At 45.2% G+C, this 20,216-nt stretch overlaps 1 protein-coding gene across 1 annotated transcript in view; it reads right to left on the reverse strand.

Moving 5' to 3' along the window:
* Nucleotides 1-20,216, reverse strand: part of Slit3 (slit guidance ligand 3) — a 593,310-nt gene that overhangs the window by 529,343 nt on the left and 43,751 nt on the right. Inside the window, exons 2-3 of the mRNA XM_038326237.1 lie at nt 12,992-13,063; nt 7,196-7,267 (exon numbers count right to left, since the gene is read on the reverse strand). Of these exons, the coding sequence (XP_038182165.1) occupies nt 7,196-7,267; nt 12,992-13,063 (144 nt within the window). The remainder of the gene's footprint in view (nt 1-7,195; nt 7,268-12,991; nt 13,064-20,216) is intronic.

Here is a 20,216-nt window from a genome sequence, read left to right on the forward strand (position 1 = left end):
ACCTTTAAATTTCTCAAGTTACGCCCTATTTCATTGTAAAACAAAACAAAACAAAAAACAACAAAAAATACAATCCTGGGTTTTTCAAGTTCTGGTTCCTCTGGCAGCTTCTGGAACTTTCTAAGTTCTCCTTCCTTCTCTGCTTATCTAACATTTTGGAAACTATGATATTGATACCAAGCCTTTCCTGAAGTGGGGTTGAAAACCTTGTTTTCAGGAGCTTGAAGAGTTTAAAGGAACCAGAGTATCCCATGTCTTTATCCCCCATCTAATCACAATTCCTCTGTAGTTGTTATGAAGGGGCAAATGGAAATAGAGCTTGGAGCAGTTTTCTTGGATTCACCACTGTGTCCATGACTTTTTGTGTAGCTGTGACTATATTTTCTATGACAATCTATGGAGCTAGTTACTTGGCTTATGGTTTCAGAGGTGTCAGTCCATGTGGCAGGGAGGATCTGACAGAGCAAAGCAAAATAATAATAATAATAATAATAATAATAATAATAATAATAATAATAACAACCTTGGAATTTTAGCTGCAATTTATATCCAATACCATATTATGTCTTTATTAGCATTCAGGAAATACGTGTCCTAATTCCATTGGAACATGCTCTCTGGATCAGAAGTTATTTAAATATATGACTCAGTTACAAACATTTTGAAACGGTCTGCTTACAGATCCCTTACTTATTTTTAATATTTTCTGTTGTCAGAGACCGCGGTCCACATGATGTCAGTCCTCTGGCACTTGCTGAGCCTGCCTCCCCATTCTTGCCCTCTCCCTCACCTGTTCTTCTGTCCCCCTTTATCTTTATCCTGTCCCTCCTTCCCTCCTTCTCTTCCCTTCTCCCCCTCACCCAGAACTGAACACAGGGCCTTGCATATGTTAGGGAAGCGCTGTACCAATGATTTACATCTCCAGCTGAGCCCTGCATTCTAATCAAGTAGGGAATCGTTTCCTATGTGCTTGCAAAGAATATTTTAGAGTTGTTCCTGCAGTGTTGTCGACAGAGCAATTAGAGCAGGGTTGCAAAATTTGTTATTAAAATACTTGTTTGTTAATAATTGTGCCTGTTTGGTTTCTTAGTTAATGAGAAGTAAATATAATAATGAACCTGTTAATTCTTTTAGTGCTATCAATATTTGCCTTGCATATTTTCAGGCTATGGTTTTAGCCACATACATAGACTTGCTGTATTTATTAACTGAATTTATCAGTATGAAATATCCTGCTTTAGACCCAATAATGTTTCTGTATTACAAGAAGACGCTTTTATTCAGTGCATTCTTTTGGTGTTTTCTAAATACTACTTCCTACATTTTCCAACCTTCCCCCATCTTTATGTTTAATTTATTTTTAGAAAATTATGTAAGTATCGGGGTGCAGGGGAGACAGCTCAGTGATTAAGAATTATTGCTGCTTTTGCAGGGGACCTGAGGTCAAGTCCCAGCATCCACATTAGGGGGCTCTCAATGGCCTATAACTCCAGCTTCAGGGGACACCCTAACACTTGCACTCACGTGCCCAAACACACACATATCATTAAAAATAATAAACTTTTTTTTTAAAAAAAGCACGTGAAGTATTGTATATTCTTAAGTTTACCACTCTGTGTGTTTTAAGTGCTGGCTAGCCATCTATGTAGAACTAATCTTGCACCTGTATTTACACACTGAACCTGACTGTCATCTACTGTCTACTGCCCCATTTGTTCTCCAGTAATTTTTCTTTCCTTTTGTCCTTCATCTGAATTAGCGATAGAGTTTGTCACACACCTCTCCCTCCCCTTGGCTATTGCATTCTATACTATGCTTTTTAAGAGGCTGTCCTGCTGATTCTAGCAACCATCCTCGAGTTTAATAAGGCAATAAACATTAACAGCATCATCACTTTGTAGATAATTAAAGGAGCTCCGATGATCTTCATTCTCCCAACTATGGTGGTGTTCTTGCCATTCTGGGCTGCTTAAATTAGACAAATCAATGGCATGGCCTCATCTTTCGTGACACAGACTCTTTGAGGAGACTGGAGTGGTTACCTCAGGGAAAGGCTTGTCTATTTGTTCACCCCCTGGTTTCACTAAGCTTCATTCTCTTGGAACGTTCTGGAAAAAAGAACTGGGATCTAGCAAAGGCAGATTTGGCGTAAACATATTAGGAACGATAGTTCACAGCAGTGGTTTTGAGATTTATATTTCACCATACCAAGATCACGCAGTGAAGTGTCTGGCATGCTACCTCTCCCATCATGAGGACTCCTCCACTTTGGCACCAGTGAGACCTGGGGCTGGAGAATTCCTTCTTGGGGGATGTCCTAAGAACTTCAAGATCTGTCAGACAGGACTACTGGCCTTTACCCCCAATTGTAGAAATCAAAAATGTCTCCAGACATCACCAAAAATCTTCTTGGAGGAGGGGAAATTTTAGTTCCAGCTCAGATCTACCAGTATAAAATAAAACATCAAGTATTTTAAGTAAATACCCCTTAAGTATCTACACTTATTCCTTGTTCAGGGCTCTAAAACTAGGAGGAGCTAAATGAGACATAATTCTACCCACAACAAAGTCACTGCTTGGGAGAGAAACAATATGGAAAGAGGAGTGAAGGCATGGTGCCCAACACTACAATAGGGATATAATGAAGCAACGCACCACTACCACAGGAAGATGTGTGATAGAGATGCGGGCAGCCTCATCAGAAATGTGGCAGGATCAACAGGCCATGGAATGTTGCGGGGGGGGGGGGTATTATTTTAAAGTGTCTGACTTTTATTTATGCGGCATTTGTTCAACTCTATGAAGCTGTGATTCTTTGCCTGTCTAAAACACCTGATGGTCTAACAAAGAGCTAAACGGCCAATAGCAAGGCAGGAGCAAGGACAGGCAGGGCCACCAAGCTACACAGTTAGCCATGAAAAGACAAATATAAAGAAAGGTATACGGAAATAGAGAAAGATAAAAGCTCAGAGGCAAAAGGTAGTCAGGATAATTTAAGAAAAGCTGGCAAGAAACAAGCCAGGCTAAGGCCAGGCATTCATAATTAAGAACAAGCCTCTTTCAGAGATTTACTTGGGAGCTGGGTGGCGGACCCCCCAGAAGACAAGAGTAAAATACAACACAACAATGGGACCTTTAAGAGGCAGGACCAAGTGGGAGGTGATAGTGCCATGGTCATGGTGGGTGACGGGAGGGGACACAGATGACTTCTATAAGAGATTGATACTGGCATGGGAAAGTAAGTTTGCTGTTCTCCTGAGATCAACATGTGTTTTGTTTGTTTGGTTGCTTGGTTGGTTTACTGAGACAGGATTTCTCTGTGTAATAGCCCTGGCTGGAACTCACTCTGTAGACCAAGGCTGGCCTTGAACTCAGAGAGATCCACCTGCTTCTGCCTCCCAAGTGCTGAGATTAAAAGCATGCACCACCACCACCACCTGGCTTCTGAGCAAAAGGGTTTTTGTTGTTTCTGTTTTGTTTTTTTTTTTTTTTAAAGAAAAGAAAAGAAGAGCAAGCCTGTGCCCTCCTACCCCCTGGCTTCTTACCTCCCTAAATAATCCATCTCTCCTTCTCATGTAAGCTCCCACCATGATGCCATCCACCATAATGCAGCACAGCTAATGAAGCCCTCACACCAGAGGCCCTATGGGTGGGGTCACCCAATTTTATGCTGTTAGCCTCCAAAACTATTAATTAAATCAACTTTTCTTTATAAAGCACCCAGCCTCGGTGTTCTGTTATTGCAATAGGAAATGATCTACCAGAGAGGAGTACCTAACGCAGTCTAGGGGTACTTTCATGGAGGAAAAGACTTCCAAGTTAAGACTTGAAATTTAACACCCCGCTTCTCTTTCCCAGTGAGCCCCCAAGAGAATAAGCCAAGAATAAAACACTCAGAATGGAAATTATCCCAATCCATTTACTTTTTAGGCTGTGTTTTAGAACAGAACCAATAAAAATATTCTATTATGCAACACAGAGACATGGGTAAGGAGACCCTGGAGCGTGCTACAGATGGCACAGCGCACAGCCACTATCTACTTCTTCAGAGGCTAATGGGAAATATATGGCATTTTCTTATTTCATGTCCCAGTGTGACTGAAAGCAGATTGACACCAGTAAGGATTCCTCTCTCTCTCTCTCTCTCTCTCTCTCTCTCACACACACACACACACAGACAATCATCTATCTATCTATCATCTCTCACACACACTCTCTCTGTCACACATACACACTCTCCTTCTCCCTCCCTGCCACACACACACACACACACACACACACACACACACACACACATCCTCTCTCTCTCGCACACACACACACACAATCTATTTCTCTATCATCTCTCACACACACTCTCTCTGTCACACATACACACTCTCCTCCCTCCCTGCCACACACACACACACACACACATCCCCCCCCTCCCTCCCTCCCTCCCTCCCTCCCTCCCTCCCTCCCTCCCTCCCTCCCTCTCACATGCACATACACACACACACTCTCCTTCTCCCTCCCCCCTCACACACACCCCCTATCTCTTTCACCCTATCTATTTCTCTATCTCTCTCACACATACTTTCTTTTTCTCCTCTCTCCCTCTTTCTCTCTCCCCCTGCACATATTCCCTATCTATCTATCTATCTATCTATCTATCTATCTATCTATCTATCTATCTCAGATCTCTCTCTCTCTCTCTCTCTCTCTCTCTCTCTCTCTCTCTCTCACACACACACACACACACACCTACCTTCTTGCTGACTCTGATGCCTATCAAATGACAGAGACTTCCCATCTTCCTGCCCAAGTACCTCTCCAGCTCCCTTGCAACAGAAGTTAAGCTGCCTACCTACCCAACAACCTTGCCTCTGCCTCCTGTCATAGAACTCGGTCACTTCTGTCAATATTCCCTGCAGTTTAACTACAGCTACATGGTTAGTTCACAGGATTTAAGAATGGACATGGTATACTTCTTCCCATGCTCACATGGAAACTTCTGGTGCCCAGTGCTCCATGCCATTTTCCCCACACTCTGGCTTGATACATTTGTACACTGCAAACCAAGATACAAAGATGGCAGAATCAAGGCATGAAAGGGTTCCTGTCCCTGAGTCTGTACTTTGGAGAGAGAGAGGCCCTAACAGGAATGTCCATACTAAGTTTGTAGGAATTAGAAGTAAATTTCCAGTGTGCTAAGTCACTGAGATTTGAGGGTTTATGTAGCATTGCAGCTAGCATTACCCACCTCATATACCAAAACAGACAAAAGAGCCAGGTTTGCTCGACAATTGTAATCCCTTCCGGTCCCCAGGCACGCATGGTATTTTGGCCTTGCTCACCACTCCGAAGCAAGCAGACCTTTGCCAGAATATTTCCCTGAGCCTCCCTGGAGTTGAATGGGTACGTGAGAGGCTGTTTGCAGGGCCACGGTTAAAGCTCACACTTCATCTAGTGTCTGCAACACAGGGATATGAAAGGACGTGGGCTTTGATGTCAGACAGATGTGGCTTGGACTCCTCCCCAGCCCTGACAATTCCTTGGCTTACTCTCACTGGGCTTTTGTTTCTTCATCTGCAAAATGAGGGTAATAACACCTCATGGTTGCTTGTTGTAATTTGGCAGGGGGAGTAGAAAAAAAAGAACGGATCGCATGTGAAACACACACGGAGTTCCTGGTGTCTCCAAAGCCCTCGTTAATTCCCTCCCAACAACCATGAAATTAACAAATTAAGAACTTATTTACCCTTCTAATCACAAAACTAAGCAAGAGGAGGCTTTTTCACACCGGACCATATGTTTATTTTCCTATGTAAATGTTGGTTATTTCACAAAGAGGAACAAGGTTTAACAAATGTTTTCTTTGGTCCAAAAAAAAAAAAAAAAGGAGAACTTAAATTTTAGGAAACTTAAAAATCAAAACATAAACAAAGATAACATAAGTTTTTAAATAACTTTTTTCTCTTACTAGAAATACATGTCACTCTGGCTTGACAAACTAGTGACAGCGAGCTCCATGCTGGAGTTTGATCCAGAAGCAAACAACGGATGAGGTGGTCCACACAACAGTGGGAAGAAAAGCCTTTTTTCTGGGATATATTAATCCCCACAAGACAAGGACCTTCCCTGCTGCCATGTGGCCCTGGATATAATGACTTGGAGAAAGGATGACACATTACACAAGAAAGAAAGTTGGGTCAGGCAATCCATTTCACCCAAGCAAGGCTCTAAAAAGGAGAGACTCGTCTCCAAGCAAGCGAGCTTTGGCAACAGGACGGAAAAGCAGAGCCGTGGCTTTTTTTTTTCCAGGTAAGCTGGCAGAGCCGTGAACTGTTGCAATCCCAGCCCCCAGTACAGAACGAAGCTAAAATGTCAGGGCAATGGGGCTGCAGGGGGAGGCATCGATGAGAGCCGCCCACCGGCATGACTAAGAGCTCTTAGGGACAATCCCCACTCAGAGGGCAGAAAGCAAATCTCCAGATGTTCTGAGCTGTCAGCTATGATTAACTGAGGAAAGGTGAAGCTGCCCACTTAACCATCTGAGCAACCTTCCTCATCAAAACGACCCCAGAGTTCTCTGCAAAAGCATTCACGGGTAAAATAAATGGAGGCTCCATCCAACTCCCAGCCCCACTTCTTTTGCTGCCCACCCTCTGATCAAGTCAGAACAGCGGCCTATTTTAAACCAGTGGCAATGTGTTCTCTCGTGGAATCGTGTGGGTTTCCTGAGACAGGCTGGCGCTCGGAAAGGCAGGCACGCGGAAGGCTGCGCCCACTCGCCCATCCTTCCTCTCCCACAAGAGTCCCAGGAGGAGTCCCAGGAGGAGAAGCCTAAGCAGTAGAGGACCTGGCGATAGCTTCCTATGACATTAGCTCACTCCTATGGGAAAGGAGGAGCTGAGGTCTGGGGGGAAGCAGCCCCATGTGAGAAAAACCAAAGGCTACCTCTAGCCCAGAAAGAAGAATTCTAGCCCCCATACAATGCAGGCCACTGTATCCTTTCTAGAACAATTGATATGGATCTTGGTGCCTCTGTAACAGGCTTCAAAGCAACTTTAAATAGAGTAGAAAACATTCCATGGAACACTGAAGACTTGTTTTTAAACCAAGGTCACAAGACCAATTTACAAAAACAAAACAAAATAAACGCAGATTTTTTTTTTTTTTAATTTTAAGGATCCAAGGCTGTGCTTTTACTTACAATCGCTCCAGCTGCTTCAGATCCTGGAAGGCGCCTCTCTCGATGACGCTCACCTGATTGTCTTCCAGATGCCTGGAATCAGAAAGGCAGCCAGGGTCAGGGACTGAAATAGTCAGGGGCCTCATCAGAGGCCTTAGGCTGTGCAGCCATCTCACATATCCCCTCCTAGGGACCCGGGTCCTCCCCACTGTAATCATTCTGTTGGGACAAAAATCATTGCATCCCAGTGTGGTGTCACGGTAACCAGAGCTTCGCCGCCTGCACACGTCTACCTGACAGATTGGCTTCCATGTCTCTATTTTAAGAACGTTCCCAGCAAATGTGTCCCCCCCCCCACCCCCTCCAGAGAACTGCAGAACGTTGCACAGAAATGGAAGAGGGAAAGCTGCCCCTTGGAGAAACCACGTACATCCAACACCTCTTCCCTTGGAGCTCCCTCCTCCCTTGGAGAAACCATGTACATCCAACACCTCTTCCCTTGGAGCTCCCTCCTCCAAGGACTCAAAAATACTTCATTGAAAAGGGCCTTCCTTCCCTGCTCAACTTCATAGAAAAGACAGAGTTACAGAGAAACAGCACTGTGCCGAAGACAGCTAGCCAGGACCCAGAGAGTCCCTCAAGCAGGGCCAGGTTCATCCCAACCTCCTAAAGATAGCAACCTCACAGAAGTTGTCCCTTGTAAGTCCTAGTCACTCTGCCTAAGGGAGCTTGATCCACGCACGGGATTCGCAAGAGTTGACCATACAAAGAAACATTTGTTTCCGCAGTTTACCAAGGGGGAAAAAGAGTTTAAATTAGGATTAGTTGAACAGGTAGGGGACACAGGATGATGCATGGATTCTGGGTGGGAAATGGGCCAAGAAATGACAGGGACTGCATTCGGTGGCTCCATGGGATTTGGGGGACGTGCAGCTGCAATTGAAGGCTGTTTCTTGAGAGGAGGAGAAAATTAGGGAGAGCCCCAGCTTCCTCTGGAAGGGCAGAAGCATGGCCCGGGAAGGGTCTATCTTCATTCCATAACAGACCTTCTATGATGACCTCACCCCTTAGGATAGCCTAACCTCCGGCTTGTTTTAGGCTTAAGGGTCAACCTGCTTCACTGGGGAAATCCTCTCTTCCCAAAGATTAAAGAAGAGAATCTTACTTCCTCATACTCCCAACCCAGCACCGTGGCCTACCTGTCAACCTAGAATGAAAACCACAACTCTGGGGCCAACACACACTGACTTTTCCATAAAGGAGAAGGTGAGTCCATGATGTGAGATTTCTATCCGGGCATGCAATGGTAAGTCGTTAGGTTCAAACACGCAACACATCTGTGTGTGCAAATATTAACGGGCCAGGAGGGTCAGCCTGTTCATCAGAATCCTCAACCTCTCAAGCCTTCCCATTTATGTGACTTCTGTCCCTGACAGGACACTGTCTTCCAGGCCACTCCCTTAACAGGTAAGAACAGGGTAGCTAAGAGACTTGCCCAAGGGGAACCACACAGCTAGGAGAGGACTTCCGAGCCCCCAGTATAGTTTTGGATCTCTGCCTTCCTTCTTACTAGATGGTGGTGGTGTAACGAACACACTAGCCATCCTCCTTAAGACTCGATTTCCTCATTTGTAAAATACAGAAGATAGGACACCACAGAAGCACTTAGAAGAGTAAAAATGAATTAAATAGATCACAAAGCCCAGCGTTTGAAGTAATAATCTGTTAATTTTTAATAAACGTTCCTCCCCTCCCCTCCTCATCTCCATTCTGCCATATGGCAAGGAGGCCCTGGGAAGCTAACAGACTTTTATTAGCACATTAACTACACAGGGTGTCAGTTAGATGCTAGTGACTAGGGAGTTGATCTGATCGGCCAGACTTTTATAATCAATCAATCAACCAGCCAGCACTCACTGTCATTCCTCTCCAATTAGAACAAGGACTAACTCTAGAGTAGCCGAGTGTCAACCTCCGGACACAGGGAAGGGCTTCGCTCTGACCTCCTAGAACGCATCTCTCAGCTTTGTATTCCTTACGCTAACAGAAACAGAGACGGGCGATACCTGCGTGCGAGCTTTCTCTCCCTGCTCTACCTCGCTCAGGCACTAGGAAGCTGGCTTGCAATGACTTTTCCAAAGAACGTCTTGGCCTCTACTTACTGTTGGCTTCAGCCACTGGGTTTTACTAGAAGGAGCTGGGAACAGTGGAAGGACAGCGGGGTCAGGAAACTTGCCCTTTGATCAAACCACTCCAGGGTGACTGCGTCCCTCCACTTAAGACACAGCTGCTTTAGTTGGGCTCGAAGATCAAGGTGCTCCCATTGCTCCCCAATGCCTCGAGGCAGCTGTGGCTCTGTTCTCCCTAGCCTGAGGGACTGTACCATCTCATCCCACCCACACCTCTGTCAACGTTAGCTCTCCTCACCTGCCCCCTGCAGTATCCTTTGGTTCCTGTTGGAAAGGTATCGGGGTCCTTTTCAGATGGACTTCCTAAACCCATCCAAGTCCAGCCTCGTGCCTGGCATTGAAAGGTGCAGGAAATACCACTCGACAAATAATAGCATCTGTCAGTGGATCCGTGAGCCACGAAACCTGCACGGAGATGGCAAGCCACACTGCAAGCGAAGGGCATGTAAGAAAGCTGTTGATCCAGGTCCTGGTTTACCAGCCAGACGCAGGAGGACGTGGGATCATGGTCAGGCTAGGTTTTCGGTTCCCACGAGAGCTGTCCAAGGCTGGTGTCTGTTCTGAGTTAGGGGGACACAGACTGTGTTCATTTTGGTTCTTTGGCACTTTTCTCCTTTTTCCTTTTCTCCTCGCTACATTAGAATCGGAAATGGCTCTCCTGTGATGACGGCCGGGGCGGAGTTTAAAACTCTTTTATTAACCCCATTTGGAATAAAGCTGGCTCCCACATTGCGAACACAGCAAGCCCTTAAATGGATTACTAAGAAAAAGGATATAATTGATATCAACAGAAGAGACTTTTCCCTGCTCCCAACCTGTGGGAGAGATGATGGTTGCAGGCAACGCCTACATCTCTGCTTCATTTAGGGAAAATCGCCCTGGGATGGGACGGAAGTTCACCAGCCTCCCTTCTCTGTTTACCCATTCACCTGTACCATATTAGCAGACAGAAGACATTCTGCATGGAAATGGGGGGCAAGCTCGAATTATTCACGACGATCGAGGCTTTTAATGCTTCACCATAAACTGTAAATAAGAAACAGACATGGAGAATATGCCAGCATGTGATGAAAGCTTTTCAAAAGAAAATAAAAAAGAGTTCTCTGGGTTACTCAGCTGAGAAGAATGGATGGAGGGGAAATACGATTAAAATGTTTGGATATTTTATTGGTGTTAGAAGGCTTCTCCACTATTCCACCTAGCAGATTTCTTTCACTGAATTAAAGGGCCACTTGAAAGGAACTGTCTGTGAGCTGATAAGGGAGATAATGAAACAGATCTATTAACAGGCGATAAAAAAAGGAGTAAAAGGCATTTTGGTATTGCTTATCAAAATAGAAGAATGCACCAATTAACTCAAAAGATAAACTGTAGTCAAAGGAGGATTGTAGACTCTGCGGAAGACATTAATGTCATCTTTTGTGATTATTTTAAACTTTCTATTTGCAGAGAGCAGATATGGAAATTGGAATTTTTATTAGTCTCTCTGTTGCAGCAGTAAGAAAATCAAAGGGTTATTTTTGACTTGGTTAGAAAATGAAACATTAGGTGAATTTTGACTTGTATGAAAAAACATCTCTTACAGGAACAAGTGGGAGAAATGGGGCAAAAAAGACACAAAGAAAACATGCCTAAATACAGTTCTGCCTTTTAAGCCAGCAAATGACCTAGAAGTAGCAGTCTCCTGCCTTGCCTTTTAATACAAAGTACCCTAAAACTGAACCAAGGGATCCCCCCCCCCACCTATGCCAACTCCCCTTCTGATGGGCATAGACCTTATCAGAGCAGTTACTCGCTTGACATACACGGAGGTGCTCAGAACACAGGACAGGCTTAGTTCAAGGTAGGTCTTCACTCTGAGAGGAGAGAGGTCCATGGGGGGAGCATCTGGTAGCTGAAGGCCCTGCATCAGATTCTTGCATCCCTGTGCACTGGCCCCGAATACCACTCAGGTGACACTCTTCACACCAGAACTGCATGCCCTCCCCCTCTCCCTCCTCAAGACCCCATGCACTCTTCCTTCCCTCTCCTTCCTCTACCTCATTCTCCTCCTGTGCAAGCACAGAAGTACTGCATGCATTCTAGTTCCAACTGCTGTGTCGCTCACTACATGAAGCTGAGATTTCTGCTGTTCCCTCTCCTGCAAAGAGGGGGCCATAATAACACCAACCTTATATGTTCTGTTCTATGACTAGGCACCATGTCCACGGTAAGTAACCAAGAAAATGCTGGTCACCATCAGCCTAAGCAATATTACTAATGCCTCTCAAACAAGAGATCCACATTACCAAAGTTCTGCTTCACAAGTGACAGGCAGTAATCAAACGCTGCTTGAGAAAATGTCAAAGCCCTGAAGCACTCCGTGTATAACTAGAATTCAGAGGACTTTGAAGCATTCACTCACTATGCTGCTGAAGGAAAAACTGAAATCCAAGGGGGTACAGGATTTTCCCAAAGTTGCATGAGCAATGAATCCCAAATCAAATCAGAATCTGGCGCTTCTTCTCCCAAGGACAAAATCATTCTGTTCTGCAGAGCTGTGAGTGAAGGCTGGAAACAGGGGGCTGAGGGGCTGGACAGACAGCTCAGTAGTTTGGAGTATTTGTTGCTCTTGTAGAAGACCCGGGTTCAATTCCCAGGCCCAACAGGGCAGCTCACAACCATCTATAATTCAAGTTCCAAAGGATCTGATGCCCTCTTCTGACCTTTGAGGACACCAGCCACACATATGGTGGACATACATGCACGCAAGCAAAGCACTCATATATACAAAATGAAATAAATCTTTAAAAAATATGTGTGTTAAGTGAGGTGGAATCTGGTAGCAATGAGTTAGCCGCAACTGTCAATAAAGATGAGCCAGCCAAGATTCCATGACACAAATAACATCAAAGCTGGGACCAAACTTCTTAGGCTGCACTCCTGGGCAGGAGTCACACTATGGGTAAAAATCAGCAATAAGGAAGGAAGGAAAGAAAGAGAACCCAATCGCTCCGCTGTCGTTTTTCTGAACGTCAAGCTTTTCAGTGAACAGTACATAGGCATCTCCTTATGAAACTCAAACCTAGGGTTAGGTAAAATGCTACAATATTCAGAAAGGAAACCCGCGCCGTTCCTTGTCTCCCTATTCCATCAATGCCTACCTCAGATTCTGCAACCTGTCTGCATAGCTGTGAATGGCCAGCCAGGATTCTGCCCTTGCCTGGCCCTCTCCATCTCTCCTCCCCTCCTCTCCATTAAGCAGGAAGATAAATAACATCTGTCCCAATTGCTCTTTTAATGCACAAGCTGGGGAAGAAATTATAATCTCTCTGGAAGGGAAGGCATGGTTAGTCAACCTGACATTGCTGTCATCCAGGAAGCAGGGCATGTTGACTTAATTCATTTATTGCCTTCTGTTTTTCCTGTCACTGGAACCCGGTCCTTCTATCGATCTCGCCCAGCCAGCGGCATCCAACCATACAATCTGATATCTGTGAACACTTGGTATAGTAATGAAGGGCTTTCTGGAGCAGAAGCATGAATTCCTGTGGCCAGAGCTTGGGGATGTGATGTCAGGGCAGCGCACCGTTTTCATAGGCTGAAGAGCTGAAAATGAAAACTCGCTGGCACACCATCTGCTACTTACAAGACTCGGAGATTCTTCAGTCCAGCGAAGTCCATCTTGGTGATTCTGGTGATGTTATTTCTGTCCAGGTCACTGCAATGGAACAAAAACTCAGGTCAGATCTTTGCAGGTTACACTTAAGTCTATTCAATGCAGACTGGCTTAGACTGGGGGAAAGCTACCTGTCAGGGGGTAGGCAATTCCAATGATTAATGATATCCCTTGAGCATGCCCAACTAACCTGAAGGAAATTGTATGGAATAAGCCATTCATTATGTACGTAGTGGAACCCAGTTACACTTAACTGCCTGTCTTCTGTGGTCTTTTCTTCAAGTTACAAACGTATCTCTCAGTGTCCCCAGGCCCCCCCAATTTTCAGATTAATTTATGAAAGTAGAACTGAGGCCTCCTCAAAATTCCAGGGGTTCCAGGGAGGAGCAGTTGACCCAGGCCAGAATTTTAAGTACCTTTAATCCCTTTCATTGTCTCAGGAATGCATGCATGATTCAAAGAATAACTTTCTATCCACTGGGGTAGCAAAGCAGGTCAAAGTTCCCACCAGAAGCCATCTTGTATCACTAAAGGGCAGTGTTCCAGACCCAGATGACGAAAAGAGACACCCTTCATGGTGTTTTGTGAGCGTTTGGATCTGCTTATGCCTGAAGCCAGATACTTCCATATTTTAACATTTTGTGAATTCCATTTTATTTTCATTTTGGTTTAAATTAGCTCAGAGGTCCCAGAAGCCATCTTGCCTCCACTAAAGGACAGTGTTCTAGACCAAGAAGATGAAAACAGCCATTTTACTTCTATTCCTTGAAATCGAAAAGAATGGTCATTGGCTTTGGTACATTACTGGATAGGTATAAACAGACAACACAACCTTGTCTAGTAGGCCAAACAAAACTTGTCTAGTTTCTAACTAGTTGGTAAATTCCCTGAGTTTAGTTTCTCACAAGTACCAACACCATCGAGCCTGTGCGTAGCATGTAGTAAAAGCTAATTCTACAGAGTAGGCAAAGGCAGCTGCCTGGATGAGTTCAGCCTCAACTTGGAAGCTTAGGTGCATTTGTCATGGGGGAGCTGAAAGCTCGGCGTGACAGTTACTAGGGTAAAGGTGAAGGAGGCATTGTGGGTGGTAGGAAGCCAAGGCTAAAGGGGAGCTGAAGTTAAGAACAAACCTGTGAACAACTGGATAAACATTCTGTATTTCCTAAAATCACCTATGAGCCCTAGATGAAAAAGGGATGGGGGCATTGGGAATATTTTAATTTTTAATTTACTTTTGTTTGTGTTGCATTTGTTTTGCTGTGATACTTTGCCTGTCTAGAATACCTGATGGTCTAATAAAGATCTGACGGCCAATAGCGAGGCAGGAGCAAGGATAGGCAGGACTGGCAGGCAGCGAGGATATATAGAAGAAATTTGGGAGCAGGGGTTTGGAGGAGTAGCCTGAGAAGGAGGAGGACATCGGGGGGGGGGGGCAGCCATCCAACTACACAGTAATCCCCCGAGTAAAAGAGAGGTTTATAAAAGTAAGAGAAAAGAAGAAGCCCAGAGGCAAAAGGCAGAGGGGATAATATAAATGAAGAAAAGCAAGTAAGAAACAAGCCAAGCTAAGGTCTGATGTTTCTAAATAAGAGTAAGGCTTCGTGTATGATTCATTTGGGATCTAGGTGGTAGGCCCCCAAATGAGTCCAAAGAACTTACTACTACTACAGGAAGGAGCCATAAAAAATATTACAGTTCTTAACACTGGAAGCTGACGAATGAATCCATTCATATCGTGCCCTCCTGACGAGAAGAAAAGTTTTCAGGGTTTGAGCCTGTGGAGTTTCTACAATGGGGTTTGTAGATTGAGTTTATATACTGCCACAGTCACTCAATATACAGAATTTGCTTTGAAAAAAATATGTGTTGCCCGATGTGGGGTGCTCTTTTGTATGCTGTAAATATGTTTTTATTACCATTGATTAATAAAGAAGCTGATTTGGTCAATAGTCAGGCAAAATAGAGCCAGGTGAGAAATCCAAACAAAGATACAGAGAGAAAGAAGGCAGAGTCAGGGAGACACCAGCAGCCGCCTGGGGAAGCAAGATGTGAGGTAACAAGCCATGAGCCTTGTGGTAAAATGTAGAATAATAGAAATGGGCTGATTTAAGTTGTAAGAGCTAGTTAATAATAAGCCTGAGCTAATATGCCAAACAGTTTGTAATTAATATTAAGCCTTAGAGTGATTATTCAGGAACTGGTGGGCAGGCAAATAGTCTCGAGTTGCAGCTGCCTGCTTCCATGGTACAAACATTAGAGCACACACAGAGAGAGATTTACCAGCTATGATATCACACAGCAGTAAATCTTATGGGAGCAGTGCTATTAAGTGTCTGCTGTCAGCCAAGGCATCAGGATAGTCTCCCTGGATTACTGAGAGTCACTTGTCCAACAACAGGTCTCCACGAATACCTGTGAGTTATAGGCTTGCATTAGAGCAGTGGTTCTCAGCTCTTTAATACAGGACCTCATGTTGTGGTGACGCCCCCCCCCCCAATATAAAATGATTTTGCTATTTCCTAACTGTAAGTTTGTTGTTGTTATACATCATATTATAAGTATCTGCTATACGGGATATCTGATACATGAACCTCAAGGGATTGTGACCCACAGGTGACATTAGGTCACAGGTCAGTGTTGCATTAGACAAGAAGGAGAGCAGTTTCCAATTTCTGCACTTTGTGTGAGGAAGCAATCAAGTCTGGGGAGGAATAACTTTGCTGATATGAGAAATTACAGTGAGATTAAAACTCAAGCATGGCCTTGGGTAACCTCACCTGGACTCCACTGCTCTTTCTTCAGTTTCCTCCTCCTAGACCATCCATCCAAACTGTTTTTTAGTTTGTGATAAAGGACCACCCCATTTCACTTCCGCTACCTATGCAGGGTGTTAGAGAGGAAAGGGCCCAAGGCACAAACTGACGCCAGGATAGCCCAGCAGTGGAGAGATAGCTAGAATCCAGTAACGTCTCTAGCATGGTGAGCACTCTTCTCTGCTCCCCCCAGAGTCCGGATGGATGTGTGGGGACCTTGATAACTGGGAAAATGACAAAGCAGTTGAGGGTTTAGTTACCAGGACACAGCGTGGCACGGCAGCAGCTCCTTCTGCCAGCTGCCGCACTGATATTTTCAATTAATATTCATTACGAGAAGGGATGCAGTGTGCCACAGAGGTGCTGAGGACATGGTGGGGTGGGCTATACTGTGAGGGTCCTCACATAGAGTCCCGGAGCTGAATTCCTTGCCCAGCCAACCTCCTGAGTGGCCCGTGACTAAGGATCAAAATGACACATACAACCTCAAGAGCTTTTTTTTTTTGAAGGTTAAATAAGATGCTATATTCATAGTGCTTACCCATCACTAAATTCTTGGTTTTAGTCTTTGGGATTAATCTAACTAGTTGAAGTACACTTTCCTACATACCTACATAACACAGAGAAATTTTAGTTCACCAAAACAAACCAGGTACCCCATTCCCATGTCTTTAAGTCATTCACTTTGGGGTGATCTGCTTCATAACACTGAGGATGTGGAACAAAGAGGGAGAAAAAGACACCTACTGAATATTTAATTCACCACTACGAGTAAAATGCATTCCCATGGCTCTCCATGGCAAAGGTGATTCTCCATGGCTGCTGCTTTGAGACCCTCAGTCCTGTCATTAGAGTCAAGGATGGCTCAAGGAAAGAAGGCATTTATGTCTTCTGGAGATGAGGTAAGAAGTGGCCCCGCGCTCATCTTTGGCCCAATAAACACTGCTTAAGCGAGGATGTCCACTCATTCAGGTGGAGTTAACGGAAGCACGGGAATCACTACGGCCTGACTTGACTCCATTCACTGAACCCTTGCAGGCTGGTAAGCTGTCCATCAAAGCATCTTTGTGAACACAACAGACTGAATTTCCAAGATTTCCTTGAGTGTGACCATGTGACTGAGTTCATAGCACTGCACAATGGGCCAAAATAATACATGCTACCTTCAATGCAGAGCCATGAAATTCCCTGTCCAATGCTTCACACCCTTCCTTGACCTGTATCTTGAACTGGATTCAGAAAATAATGGAGGACTCCCAAGGTGGCACATGGTCAGAGCCCATGTTCCTGAGAGACTGCATGGGATAGAGATGCCTTCCTTGCCTCCTGATCTGTACCCATCAGACTCAGACATATTCCAGAAATAGCTTCAAAGCCACCCGAATCCAGGGGCTGTTTGTAACAGCAGTCTGTCCTGTCAGGTTTAATGTCTTAACTTTCTATCCTTTTTGGTTTTCATCTTGTCTTCATAACACGTCTGAACAATAGGTATCATTGTCTCCATCAACAGATGAATGTCTGTAGGTGAACCTCCCTAAGAGCATCTCTCTGCCGAGCAGACCCTACGCGCCGAGCCCTCTGCTAACGCTCTGTGTACCTCTCAAATCCGTTGTTTATTGTCTCTCTTTCACACAAGGAGACTTGGTCTCGTCCTCTGCTCTTCAGAAGATTTTCATCCAGAGGAAAACTTGAACATGAGGTCACATGCCAGGAAGTAAAATAGCACTAGAACCCAGACTGTCTGAATGCAGAGGCCAGGTGTGTGCGTGCGTGTGTGTGCACACAAGGATACAGGCCCACAGATGCGCCTGTCAGGGCAGAAGTCAATGTCAAGTGTCTTCCTTTGTTCTCTACCTTATTCTGTTGTTGCGGCAGAGTCTGGAGCTCATCAATTGGTTAGACTGTCTAACCATGTTAGACGTGAGCACCTAGGATCCTCTGTCTCCGCATCTGGGTCCTGGAATTGCAGACAAACACCATGATGCCTGGATTTTTTTGCATGAGTGCAAGGGGATCATGATTCAGGTCCTCACGTTTGCACAGCAAAGCCCTTTACCCAGTGATCCAGCTCCCCAACCCTATAAAAATGACCCTATAGGCCAGGTCACCTTTAGCCATCGGATCCTGATGCCCATCTATCACGAGTCTAAGTATTTTCTCATTGGGTAAAGTTATCTACTGGATGGGTTGGGGAGGGACAGAAAGTACAAAAACAAATAGAATGAGAGGACACAGTTTCTCATCTCTTCACTTTGATGGAAATAAAGGAACACACCTGTTGGCTTGATTGCCCCCAGGTCCAGCCAAAATGGTACACTTTCTGTCCTATCTCCCACCGAGGCTGGACAGTAGCAACACTGAGCCTCTCCGCGAGCCCAAGGATGCTCTCTAATCTTTGCCCATGCCTGGTATCTCCCATGCTGCCTCTGTAAACAGCTGTCACCATAGCAATCTCCTGCATTGGTTTCCCCATCCCAACACATGAATCATAAACCACGGTTGAGCTTTGAGTTCTGTGGTTTTTTTTTTTTTTTCACATCTGTTTGACACCTTGGGTGGAGTGGGGAGGAAGAAGAATTCAGAGCAGCACTGGAAAAAAAAATGAAACAAAAATAACAGAGTCTGGGCCAGGCTCTTGTCTCTGTCTTGGCACATGCACACACGGACTCCTTTCCTCCTTCACTCCGCAGCGTTCCTACAGATCTTTCTCTGAGTCACAGCGCATCTGGGAAGGGGAAGTATAAAGATCTACCCCCAGTGAAACAGCACAGCGTGAAGAAAAAGAGACATCCGAGGAAAAGCCAGAGGCTGTGGGTTTGAATCCCAGCTTCCTCACTACCCAGCTGGGTGGCGTTAGCAAAGACACAACTTCACTCAGACCCAGATATGACAACTGCTGCTAGGACAGACACTCCTAAGATGTGACCCCAAATGTCAGCTCCACAGGGTTACCTGGAGGCTCAAGCAGAAAGCATGTGACGAGTGGTCTTGGGAGAACCCATGGAACAGATGGGTGGCTGGTAGGGGGAGGATGGTGGTGTAGGCTGGGATGCAGTTGAGAGACGTTTGTCTGGGATGGAGAAGAACACGAATGGCCCCCACCTCACTGGGGTGCAGATTGCAGTTTCCCCACTGTATGGTTGTACTTGGACAATTAGATCACCAATTTTAACAAAACAGGTGAGATGCTCAACAGATTGTTGCAAAACTGATCCTGGGTTAGATGATCTTGCCGACTTTGGGCTCGTGTAAGCGCCTGCGCATATCGAAAGCAGACTGGTTAAGCTAAACTGTCCAGAGGGCAGGGGAGGTACACTATGTCTGACCTTTGGTACAGTGAGATATAACTCACATCATCATAGTCAGAAGCAACTCCACACAGAGAACATACCACACACAGAGACTGGACTCTTATATCTGCCTGCTCCTTGCACAACTCTGCAAAGAGCCGCCTTCTGCACTGCAGAACGGAAGACAGAGTCTCAGTCTGGGAACTGCACATAACAAAGAAGTTGCACAGGCTCCACAGGCCAAGAATGGAAGTGAGGTCATATTGGGATGAAGTCTGTAGGGTACTGTGAATAGAGAAGGCTGGGCAGTCCAGTCAGCTTTCAGATCTACTAGGATGGTTATATTTTGGGATCTATAACCAAGCAGGCTTTTAAAAATATAGACTGTAGCTTGGTCCTTGTTCTCAGCACTTTGCAGCTGAAATAAACTAAGTCCTGAGATACTTGGAAAATACGCAAAATGAAATGTTGGGAGATGGGAGTCTACATTCCACAGTGAGTGGGGCAGAGAAAGAGCAGAGATCAACTAAATCATAAGATACTCAGAAAATATGCAAAATGAAATGTCGGGAGACGTTCTACATTCCATGGTGAATGGGCAGACAGAGAGAGGTGTCGAGAGCAACAACACTTAATCAGAAACTCAGAGAAAACCTTTTAGAATAGAGGGTAAGGGAGGACAGGACAGAAAGGACCGGGTGGCAGCAAGGGCAGGGGTAGGAATTACAAAGGAAGGAAGGATGACAGCCAGTCAGGAGGCTCTTAAAGTCTTCGCAGGTTGTAGCAATACACCACAAAGTCTGATAGCATGGATTTGGGACTCCTGTACAGAAAGTGAATAAAAGGGGTCAGGGTCAAGGTGTGCCACAGACCTCATTTCCAATCAAGGCAAAAGGGGGCAAAGGGCCTTGGTCTGGGTGTCACCTACTCTGCCTTTTCATCCAGGGAGAAGACCCAATTGCTCATACTGGGCTGTCTGGGAGCTCTCCCATCTTCCAGTAAGGTGGGTGGAGGTGGGAAGCAGCAGCAGAGGGGGACAAGGAAGCCATTCTCCTGGGGCTTTCCCTGGGAGCTCAGCCAGGTCAGCACACT

Source organism: Arvicola amphibius, chromosome 4 (genome assembly GCF_903992535.2).
Source record: "Arvicola amphibius chromosome 4, mArvAmp1.2, whole genome shotgun sequence".
In the NCBI taxonomy this organism is placed as follows: domain Eukaryota; kingdom Metazoa; phylum Chordata; class Mammalia; order Rodentia; family Cricetidae; genus Arvicola; species Arvicola amphibius.